Genomic DNA, 12,325 nt, shown 5'->3' with positions numbered 1-12,325 from the left:
TAGGAGAACACTTCTCTAATATTTCACTACCTTGCCAAGGACTTCATTATATTATCTTCTTTGAGTTGCCTCCTCTTGTAACAAGAGTGGATGATCTCATCTTGACCACTCAATCGTCTTCATCAACATCTTTATAAACCTGAACTAAGACTATTTAGAATCCCATGACTAGAGACACATAGGTCATAGTTAAAGGACAAATGTCCGTCCACAAGATGTCTTTGGTGTCTCACGCTTAAGGACTGCTTAAACAACTGTGAGATGAATCGACCTGATTCAAAATTTATTATTATAATACATTTAGGAATTTGTATGGGTCAATTCAGTGAACTCTTTCCACTGAAGACCACCCACTATATATCCTTAGTGTCTCCACACTAATGGCTAGGGGATCGGCCATACTCATCATATGAGTGAGACTAGACAGTGATATTCTATCTCAATACTTTGATGTCCTTCTATAGTATCCTTCAAAGGAATATTTAGAACACATTCTTAAATACTAGTGACCTCTATATTACGATCTCATCATAATTCACAAAGTCTGATCATGTATTCATGGACTTCATTATAAGCATCACAAGTGCAATATAATGAAATATATATATATTATATTTATTAACATGGAACGAGATATGGAGTGGGTGATTGGCCTGCCAGCCACATATGTTTCCCTTTTAGTATCACTCAGTACATAACCTATCAAAACATCCCAAATCATCAACGTTGGACTAGAACACAAACTCTAACATTCATCAATACAAGACACCAGAAAAGGTTGATGGATCTCAAAAAAAGATATTTTATTTGGTTTTAAAAGTAGATCAGTTACATAGAGGTGTTTAAAAATAATCGAAATTTGAAAAATATATCTCTAAAAATGGAAGTTTCAAACTATGTATTATCACTAGTTATAATGTGCAGTGCTCTTGCATCCATATTTGTCATACATGCAAGCATCCTAATTAGCACTTGTTCTTGAGATGGCTGATTAAGGTTAGGCATGTTGGATGGATGACAAACTGTCATTCATCTGTCCATTTCATCATCCATCATCTTATAGAGCCATGAATGAATGACTGAAAAAATTGAATTCAGTCATCAGTCACAGATGACAAATGACTGTTGATGAAAATAATGGAACAAATGACGAAAATGACTGATGATGCTTACAATGACCAAAATGTGAAATAATATTTAATAAATAAAAATAAATTATGAAAATAAAAAATGAGAAGATGAGGATTATGACCATCGATGATGCGGTCAGTTGTGGACGACGAACATCCATGATATGGATGACGATCGACGATGGTAAGGATGAGGATTATTGATGACATTGGCAACGACCAACAATGATGACTAAGACAACTTTCAACAATGGGAATGATGAACATGGACAACATGGACGACAACTCTAGACAATGCATACCATGGCCGATGCCTGTTGGAATGGCTGGCATGGACAATGGGGATGATGACCATGAATGACACATGTGATGACCACCAACTATGGGAAAAATGATGTGGATGATGGGAGGATGATTGACAAAGACAAGGATGAGGACCCTTATTGAAGGAGATGACAATTTGTGTTCGACGAGGAAGAGGACCATCGTAGACAGGAATGATCATCATCATCAATAGGGATGGTGATCATTATCAGTTGGGGCAACAACCATCATCCACAAGGAAGACAACCATCATCAATGGGAATGGCGGTGATCGTTAATGGAGACTGCCACTATCAACAGATTTCTGTTGACGTCTCTCTCTCACTATCTCTCGCTCTACCTTTATCTCTCACTTTCTCTCTCTCCCATTCTCTTTCTCATTCATTGTCTCTTTCTCACTCTCACGCTGTCTTTCTCCCTCCCTTTCTCTATCTCTCTTGCTGTCACTCTCTCTCTCTCTCAACCTCCCTCTCTCTATCTCACTCTTGATCACTTGCTCTCCCTATCTCTCTCTCTCAATCTCTCTTTTTCTCGCAAGTGCTCACTCAAAGTCTTTCTCACTTTCTCACTCTCGCTTATTTTGTCTCTCATGCATTCTTGCTCAGTTTCTCTGTCTCTAGAACCCTCTTTGAGTATTTAGTCCATTTCATCATCCACTCATCTGTTGATAAATCTATAAAGAAGGAAAGGTCCTTTCATGTGACTGGTGAGAAAACCATACGATGTGTTGTCTAGTTTGAATTTGGACCACACATCAAATAATTTGTGTTAAATCACACTGCACATCCCACATGGCCTTGTGTGGTGCAAATGTACAAATTAGTAGGAATATTTAAGTGAAGGGAACAAAATTTGACAAATAGTCAAATTGGTGTCTGAACTTTGAAATCCAGCATGGCTTCTCTAGTTCTTCTTCGATTCTTCAAAATGTGGATTCTTCATCTCCAAATGGTGCTGGATGTTCAAAGAGGTTGTGCGAAGAGGGGGCTGCCTACTACCTACGCCTCCTGTAGGGCACCTGAAAAGTGCTTCTTTCAGTTACTCCTAGAGGAAGGGGTTCGATAAGCATGGTCAACGATAAGATCAGATTCCTACCACTCCAACTCTCTCATTCTCTTGCTTTATATCTCTCTTAATTTTCTCAATCTTTCCCTATATCACTCTCTATCTCTTAAAATATCTCAATCTCTTGTTCTGTTGATTGCTACCTATCAGAATGGTCTCAATCTTTCCTTCTCTCACCCTTCAACTCTGTCAATCTCCCTTTCTCTTGATTGTTACCTCTCTGAATTTTCTCAATATCTCCTTCTGTCATGTTCCATCTTTCTCATCTCTCATCCTATTGATTGCTACCTCTCTGAATATTCTTAATCTTTCCTTATCTCACAATCCATCTCTCTCAATCTCTCAATATAATTTTATCTTGCTTTATACTTCTCTGAACTTTCTCGATCTTACCTTATTGCACTCTCCATCTCTCTCAATCTCTCCTTCTCTTGATTATTACCTCTCTTAATTTTCTACATCTTTCCTTCTCCCACGCGCCATCTTTCCCAATCTCACATTCTATTGATTCCTACCTCCCATGAATTTTATTAACCTTTCATTATCTCACTTTCTGTCTCACTCAATCTATCAAGCACTCTCCCTTCTTTTCTACCTCTCTGAATTTTCCTAATCTTCCCTTCTCTCGCTCTCCCAATCTTTCAATCCCTCTATCCTTCATCCAACACTTAAATTTTGTTATTAAGCACAAGTCTGGAGTCTCCAACAAGGTTGTTAATGCTTTAAGTCACAAGACTACCTGTTCGGTAAGTCTTCGCACTTAGGTGTTTGGTTTAGGGCACCTGAAGGAGGTGTATACATATGATGATGATTTTTTCATTACCTGGAGGGACTTCGAGGAGGGAAATACAAATAATGGTTTTCATTTCATTACAATTTCTTATTTTTGAAGAGATTAGTTGTGCATCCCGCGCACTTTCTTGTGGGAGTAACTGTATAAGGAATTGCATTCGGATGGTCTTGGTGGACATTTTGGACGTGAAAAGACCCTTCAATTTATTAAGAGACAATTCTATTGGCTATATATGAAAAATGATGTGGATAAATTTGTTTGGCATTGCAGCATTTGCCAAAGCATCAAGGGACAAGTTTAGAACCAGGCCATACACTCCTTTATTGATTCCTAAACATACATGGACGGATATATCCATGAGCTTTGTGTAGGGGTTACCAAGACACAATGATGCGTAGACTCTGTTTTTGTTGTGGTCGACAGGTTTCCCAAGATGGGACATTTCATACCGTGCAAGAAGATGAATGATCGGGTTCAAGTGGAGAATCTTTTCTTAAAAGGGTCCTATGTAAGGTTCACCATTTTTACTGACTTTTGGTAAAACCCGACCGAACCGATACCGTCGGTTCTGGTTTCACTGTATTACCGAAAGTTACGTATAGGCTTTGATTTGGACCGCAAACTAGATGGAAAAATAAATTAGCAAAATATTGTTTTTTTGTTGGAACCAGGATTTGAACCGTGGTCTCCTTTTTCTCAGCGCCCATACCTTTCAACCAACTCCGCCATAGCACTTTTATGAATAAGGTAATAAGTAAAATATATAACCATATAAATATAAATGTATTAAAATTGCAGATCTGAGAGGAAATAGTTTCCCAACTTTTTGGCTTCTAAGGGAGGATCTTGCATGGGTCATTGATCAATGTCCTCGCCTGCATTTTGTGTTGCTGCCACCAGTTACGACCGCTCACAATAGTGTCACCATCAATGTTGTCATTGTTAAATCTCTTGTCAAAGCCTCTTGTTGTCCATCCTTCAAAATATCACCAACTTTTTGTTAGGTTCTAGAGGCCTTGACATGGATGAACAAAACAAAATGATTCGCAGTGGAAGAGTTGAACGAATCGAATGGCATCACGTGTGCAGAGTGAGACGAGTCGAGCTGCTCACGTGTGCAGCCTCTAGACATATCCACGCGGTCCTCGGCACGTTGGATCTCTTCCTTCTCGTTTATGAGCCCCGTTCTTTCTCTGTCGGCGTCGTTACGTCGTCCCGATCACATCGGGGAGGGAGCGGGGGTTGAGAGATGGGAGAAGAAGGGGAAAGGCCCATGAACAATTCTGGCATGGGTGAATTTCGTTCAGGGCCTTCCCCTATTTATGTTAAGTGGGTATTTTTTCGTAAAAACCCCGAAAACTTAAGTATATCTTCCGATGTCTAAAAGACCATTTGCGTGTGACCCTCTAGGCCCATATATCAGTCCAGTTAACGACTCTAGTGACTCAATAACCTTTATTGGCCTTCCAACTTAATTAACTATATCATCATACAGATTAATTAACGTCAGATCGATTGAACCCAATTGACAGGTTGAGTCTCCGATGCGTGGGGTGCCAAGCTACACCTCGTGTCCTAGAAGATACAAAGGAGTGTGTATCGACTCACTCATGGAACCTATTCATCATCAGTTACCGTGCATGTATTGTATAATCCCTCATCCACTTGATGCTCCTTGGACGACTTAGGGTATGTTCAACTGTCAAACCCTAATCGGTCATCTGAGTTAGTACTAATACATTTGGAAATAATCAGAGAACTGTTCTCCGATATTTCACTACCTTAGCCAAGGACTTCATCGCATCATTTTCCTTGAGCTGTCACCTCTTATACCGAGGGTGGACGATCCCATCTTGACCACTTAATCGTCTTTGTGAACTTCTTGATGTACCCGAACTAAGACCATTTAGAATCCCATGATTAGAGACTCGTTGGCCATCGCCAAAGTACAACCGTTCGTGCACAAGACATCTTTGGTATCTCACGTTTAAGGACCACTTACACAACCGTGACGTGAATCAACCTGATTGACAGTTCGGTATAATACCATTCAGGGATTCATGCGGATAAATTCAGTAAACTCTTTCCACTAAAGAGCACCCACTATCTATCCTTAGTGTCTCTACACTAATGGCTACGAGACCCGCCATACTCATCATATGAGTGAGGCTAGATAGTGCTATTCTATTCGGATACATCGATGTCCTTCTCGTGTATCCTTTGAATAGGAATGTTTAATACACATGCTTAAAGACTAGTGATCTCCGTATTACGATCTCATCATAATTCACTAAGTCCAATCATGTATTTGAAGATTTTTTATTATGAATTTTTATAAATTTCAAACATAGTGAAGAGTCAATATTTAGGTGTAGGTTAAAAGAGAAATAAAAATACAATTTCGTTTTAAAATGCATAAGTTTCAATTTTTGTGTCTAGTTTACCATCAATGAGAAATTACGGTTATGGTAAGAGTTGCAGGGATATTTTAGTAAAATATAGAAGTAGGCACGAAATAGAAATAAACGATTTGAGTGCTCGGGGAGTTTTTGGCATAGATTGGTGATTCCTGGGCAAACTTGGCAATCCTGTGTGGCGACTCTGATCTTGGAAGTCTTGGCAATCCTATGCGGCGACTCTGATCGATCTTGGAAGTCTTGGAAATCCTGTGCGGTGACTCTGATCAATCTTAGAAGTCTTGGCAATTTTGTACGGCAAATCTAATCGAACTCGACTATCTTGGTGATCTTGGACTTTAAACGACATTGGCAACATTGGTGAGTGTGACGATTTTGAATGACCTCGACAATCCTGGTAAGAATAGAAATTGAAATCATTGGCGATTTGAGATCTTGGCGAAATTGGCTATTTGAAATCTTGAAAATCACAATCAGGTTTGCAATTTTGACAATCTTTCTCTCATTGGTGATTTATTTTGTTTCTCTCTCTTGCCTGTGATCTTGTTACTTCTCTATTGTTATTGCATTTTCGATTGTATGTCTCTTTCTGGCCGAAATTCTTAATCACGATAGAAAGAGATCTAGGTTTGTTTTTTTTCTTCTCAAATTGCAAGATTTAATCTCTGAAGGAAATTCAATTACCTACTGAAATCATTAGTTGAAAGAGAAAGAGAATTGGGTGTCTATTTCCCTTTTCTGATTGCAAAATTTTAAATCTGAAAAAAAAATCTTGATTACCTGATAACACTGACGATAGAAAGAGAGAGATCAGACTTTCGATTCTCTTCTTTACTGGGTTTGTTAACTAAAGAAAACATTGTTCTTATATTTTCAATTTTATTCTTTACTGAATTTTAAATCTGAGAAAAATCTTGATTACCTGATAACATTGTAAATAGAAAGAGAGAAATCAGATTTTTGATTCTCTTCTTCGAACAGGGTTGAAAATCTAAAGAATAGGTAATTACCTGCTGACATTGCTAGTAAAAGAGAAAGAGATTTATATTTCTATTTTTTCTTTTCTAATTGCAAGGTTTGAAATCTGAAATAAATTATTTTTCTGTAATTGTTATTGTAGCTGCATCATCGAAAGGCTGAGAAATATTACTTAAAGGTTTAAGATCTCTAATATTTTGAAATTCATCTTGACTCATATCTAACAACAAAAAGTTGATCTTCAAATTAATTTTTGTGATTTCAAATATTCATATTGAAGTGAAATTTTTTTATTGAAATATTTTTACTCTTGAGATAACATTTCAGGAAGATTGAAGACAAGTTTCTTTTTAATATTTTCACAAGTTCTTTCAGCTCTTGTGAGAATAGAGATACTACATTGAGCAAAGGCATTTTGAGCAGTTGAGAGGGACTTGGGTGGTCCATTGGAAGAAGTGAAAGCGCGGATACTTTTAGAAGCTAAGGGAGCTCTAGGTCATTTACGATTTTCAAATTCTAGATAGGAGATATCCGTGTATCCCTATTACTAGGATGTTTTAGCTTGGGGGGCTATAAAAACTTGGTTAGGGACATATTAAAACTCCGGTTGGATATTCCGGGACGGGAGTAAGGGACTAGCCCTAACCTGTATAAAAATCTTGGGTGTCCTCTTCTTCTTTCTTTATCATTAGAAAATAGGTAGAGAAATTAGGAGTATAATAATACAAAAGTAGATATTTTAAAGGGAATAGTCTAATTCACCCCCCCCCCCTCTTAGACCATTCATAGGATATTAATCCAACAGTATTCATGAACTTCATTATACACATCACACGTGCACTATAATGACTATGTTCTATTAATGAACATGGAACGAGATGTGGAATGTGTGATTGGCTTGCCGGCCACATATATTTCCATCACTTTTGTCCATGAATTTGAGTGGAGACAAGGTAAATCCCATATTTTTTATTTATTTAATTTTATTGATTTTGAATGTTGTTAGTTTTTTCATTATATAGGTCCCATGCACAAATTGAAACTAATTTGGCAATGACTGAAGATGAGAATTCTCACCGTAAGAGAGTTTCACCTGTCTTCAAATACTACAAAAAGAAGAGTAATGGAGATTATTGATGCAAGCTTTGTAAGGCGAAGGAATTGATTGTGAAAAAAGATAAGACAAGCAACACAATAAGGTTATGTACACACTTGGAAAAGTTTCATGCCATAGTTCATAGGCAACTTAAGTCTTCATCTAGTCAGAAACTTGTATCAGAATATTTTCACATGAAAACATAGTTTACAGGTAGAACACTGGAGAAAACAAATGCAGAACTATGGGATCCCATCATCAGAACTGATATACCATTCTCAATAATTCAGAAAAATGTATGAGTACTTTGCACAATGTAACTTGAAGCTTCCAAGTGCCAAGACAATACGACGTGCGGTGGATGAAAGATTTAAGGAAGAGAAATCATAGGTTAAAAAGGAGCTTAGCTGTGTTAAAAAATTCTGAATTACAGTGGACACTTGGACTACTGCCAACCCCGTGGCTATTTTTGGGATGACATTTCATTGGATCTATGCGGAATGGAAGGTCCATGAATGAGTTCTCAGCGTAAAGCAATTAATTGGATCACATGAGGACTCATATTTGGCAGAGATATTGCACTTAGTCTTCGAAGATTCAAATTTGATTCACAAGGCAACTGATGTTTTATTACCTTTTTCCTCTTAATCACTAAACAATTAATAATATTTTCCTCCTTTTATAGGTATTTGCCCTCACAACTGATAATGCTAGTAATAATACTACAATGGTTGCAACCTTAGAAAGGCTATTGAAGGATAATGGCTCCAAGCTCAAAAAGAAACACCATGCACCATGTATGGCCCATGTTTTAAACCTATATGTGCAATGAGGCCTGAAGGACCTAGATATTTAATTATAATAAACTTTTATTTCATCGATTTTTTACGAGTTATTCTTTTCAAATGTATAACAGTAATTTTTCTATTGATATGTAAGGGCCAAAAATATAATTGAAGAGGATAATGAGAAACATGAAAGTACAATTGAAGAAAACATTCTAAGATCATTCAAAGATACTCTTTATAGACATTGAAAACAAGTCAAAGATACTCTTTATAGACATTGAAAACAAGTCATTGCAATTGGAGCTTCACCGCAGCGACTTCACCACTACAAAAATATATGCGAGAAATTGGGATGGAAAACTGTAATTTACTCATTGAAGGTGTCCCTACATGGTGGAAATCAACATATGATATGGTTGAAGCAGCTTGGGAGAAAATAGGAGTATTAGAGAAAGATGGAGAGTGACTATCTCAACACCAACAAAGTGAACTTTTTCGTCAGTGATCGAGAGTGGGATCTCCTTAAGTTTTTTTGAGGTAAACTTCAAGATTTTTACAAGATAACTGAGGTAATTTCAAAGTTCAAGTCTGTTACATCATCAACAGTTTTAAGAGCGTACGAATTTCTATCAAGAAAATTGCAGGCATTAATTGAAGGTCTAGGCAACCCACTTCAAAGTGAAGTAAGGGTATCCCTAAGCTTTGAACAATCAAGATCACTTAAAGGTGCATATGTTGCCACAAAAGATAAATTATTAGATTATGAGGTTCTCTCAAAGCCTAAGCCTATGCTGTATATTGCTACAATGCTCGACCCAAAAATGAAGTTTGTGTTTATTCCAATAAGTGAGCAGAATTCTATCATCCAGCCTGTACTTAGGTTGCTTGAAACTACTTTGTTGACTTAAAACACATATTCAGTTATTGAAGATAGACCTATTCCACGCGCCAAACGATCAAAGGTATATTGCATTGATGGAGCTAGCGCAAACAAACACTACAATGGTACCAATATCTACTAGAGATGAAGTGGACGGTTATCTAAGTCAACCCCGCATTGGCGCTGAGGATGGCATCATACTGGATCTAAAAGATACCCACGTCGTGCTATCCTTGCAAAAAAATTCTTATCAATCTGTGCATCAAGTGCTCCATCAGAGCGTCTATTTTCTGCAGGGCGAGGAATTGTGACATTTAAAAGAGGAAGGTCATCAGCTGTCCTCTTACTCATATGTTATTTTGATTTTTATTTGTGACATTTATTATTTTGATTTGTATTGTCGTACTCATTTATTATGATGCTTTTGTATGATTTTTACAGGTTGAGAAGATAGATCATGACTCATGGTTCGAAGCGATGTAATAACACATTAGAGTCAAAGCAAGAAAAGTTAGGAGCAAGCAAAGATAAGGAGCCACGTGTTGTGGGATCTCTTAGAACAAAAAAGTAGCATATTTAACAACTCAATAACTTATCTTTCTTTAGTAACTTTTTCCTTGTAAACTTTTGAAATACAAAAATGTTACATAAATCTTCTTTGATTGTGTGGTGAATCAAGAGAAATTTTTTTTGCATTCTAAATTTTTTTAATTAATCATTTTACCTAAATTTTGATTTTAATTTTTTAGCTTTGATCTTATTTTTAGTTGGTATTCATGACCGAACTATAGGCTTTTCTTTGACCGAACCGGGACCGAACCGAAGTTTAGGTATAGGTTTAGGTTTTTACAAAAAACCGGTACCAAGACCAGCACAGGCATTCCCTAGTTCGGAGGTAGAACAATGGCAGTGTCACAAAGAAAGTACAAGAAGTCGCGGCCATGAGTCTGCTGCAGTCTGCCAAAAAAGATTAATCTAATATTTCTGAAATATTAATCAAAATGTTACTAAGGTTGAATAATTTTGTAGTTACTATCTACAAAGGGATGGAATTCAATCTTTATGAAACTAATTCACAGCAATAAATATTTATTAGCGTAACTATCCAGGGGGATATCAGATTATGGTTACTTAAATATTTCTAATTTGGAGCAAAAATTATAATTTTAAAACACAATAATGACAATAATGGTTTTTGGACTGCACGACCTTCCCCACTATAAAGAATCCAACCGGCCTAAAACCCTACACTCGGAGCTCGGAGCTACAACAATGGCAGTGTCATGGAGGAAGTACAAGAAGTCGAAGCCACAAGTCCGCTGCAGTCTGCCAAAGAAGATGAATCTGATGTTTCTAAAAATATTAATCATAATGTTACTTAGCTTGGATAATCTTATAGTTATTATATACCTAGTGGTTGAATTTAATCATTAAGACATTAAATATTTATTAGCTTAACTATGGGGGGGGGACATCAGATCATGGTTGAATAGTTTTGTACTTGGAGCAAAAAAATGTTATTTTTATGCACAACCTTCCCCACTATAAAGACACCCACCCACCCGGCCTAAAACCCTACAATCGGAGCTCGGAGGTACAACAATGGCGGGGTCGCGGAGGAAGCACAAGAAATCGAGGGCAAAAGTCCGCTGCGGTCTGCCGAAGAAGAAGCCCGGCGTGTTCAAGCCTGCCTTCTCCATCCCAAAGGAGCTCCTCGGCGGCGATGGCGAAGAACAGAAGAAGGAATGGGACGAGGAAGGAAGCGTCTTCCAGAATTACCGCAGATTCGGCGTCGTCCCGAACCCTAATTTCTTGGGAGTTCGCTCCCGCACTCCGCAAGTCCTCCTCTGCGCGCCTCTCCAAGTCCCCGACCCAGCCGCGCGCGGCGGCGGAGCGCCGATCTCGGAGTTCGATCCAATCGACGGCGGCAGCGATCTCGAAACCGACGGTAATTCAATCGGAAATCGCCGGTTTTGAACGAATCCCCAAACATTATCCCCCTTTTTTTACAGATCTGAGGTCGGCGTTGGGGAAGAAGAGAAAAGACGGGAAGAACGCGCCGTTGAAGCCCCTGACCAAGATCCAGCGCGTCCATATCAGCCGCTTGATCGCCACGCATGGCGAAGATTACCAGGTAAGATCGCCTCTTCCTATACCTCCGGGTTTATTCCAGATTTGGTGGTTGAATTTGACGATTCAGACATCAAATTCAACAGGCAATGTTCTCGGACATGGAGTTGAACGCCATGCAGCACACCTTGGCGGAGCTGAAGAAGCTCTGCCAAAGATTCAACGTCCCTTCCTCGACCAGGGTAATCCTAGGATATTGAATAAACCTCAGAAGATTAGCGTTTCTTGTGGAAGATAGAAAACCAATTACTTTTTTCTTTATTCTATTGCAATTTATATAGAACTGGATGCTACTCACAGTATCGTTATCCGATATGCTATGACCTAGGATGATCAAGTTTACGTTTTTTTGGTGGAGAACTGATAATGATAATGGATATCTTTAAACAGATAATGATATGGGTAAAGGTAAAGATAATTAACTCATGTCCGTTCAGTCACTCGTCCATGGCATTTCATTTCGTCCAGATCGACATCCATCCCTGATTTGTCGTCTTCGCAGTTGACGGAACAGAAGAGTGACTGATGATTTGTCGTCCCGTCCCGGAGTTTGTACCAATGATGGGATGTAGAATCATCAGCCGGTCTCCGGGTAGTCAAGTAGGAGCCTGAGAGCTTCAGCTGGCCGACGTGCGTGTGGTGCCTCGGGAATGGCATGTCTGGGACGTGACGCCCCGGACGTGACGCCCCGGACGTGACGGGATGGATGACGATCTGTGACGGA

The 12,325-nt window shown here is 38.5% G+C and overlaps 1 protein-coding gene across 1 annotated transcript; it reads left to right on the top strand.

The window, feature by feature from the left end:
- Window positions 1–11,036: 11,036 nt before the first annotated feature.
- On the top strand, window positions 11,037–11,914 carry LOC144709914 (nucleolar-like protein). Its single transcript, XM_078583592.1, has 3 exons — window positions 11,037–11,419; window positions 11,484–11,605; window positions 11,688–11,914. The coding sequence occupies exons 1-3, from the start codon at window positions 11,074–11,076 to the stop codon at window positions 11,799–11,801; spliced, it is 582 nt and encodes a 193-aa protein (XP_078439718.1). The 5' UTR covers window positions 11,037–11,073; the 3' UTR covers window positions 11,802–11,914.
- Window positions 11,915–12,325: the final 411 nt, after the last annotated feature.

Source organism: Wolffia australiana, chromosome 1, assembly GCF_029677425.1.
Source record: "Wolffia australiana isolate 7733 chromosome 1, ASM2967742v1".
NCBI classification, from domain to species: Eukaryota; Viridiplantae; Streptophyta; class Magnoliopsida; order Alismatales; family Araceae; genus Wolffia; species Wolffia australiana.
The sequence above is the reverse complement of the archived record's forward strand: the minus strand, read 5'-3'. Positions and strand labels throughout refer to the sequence as shown.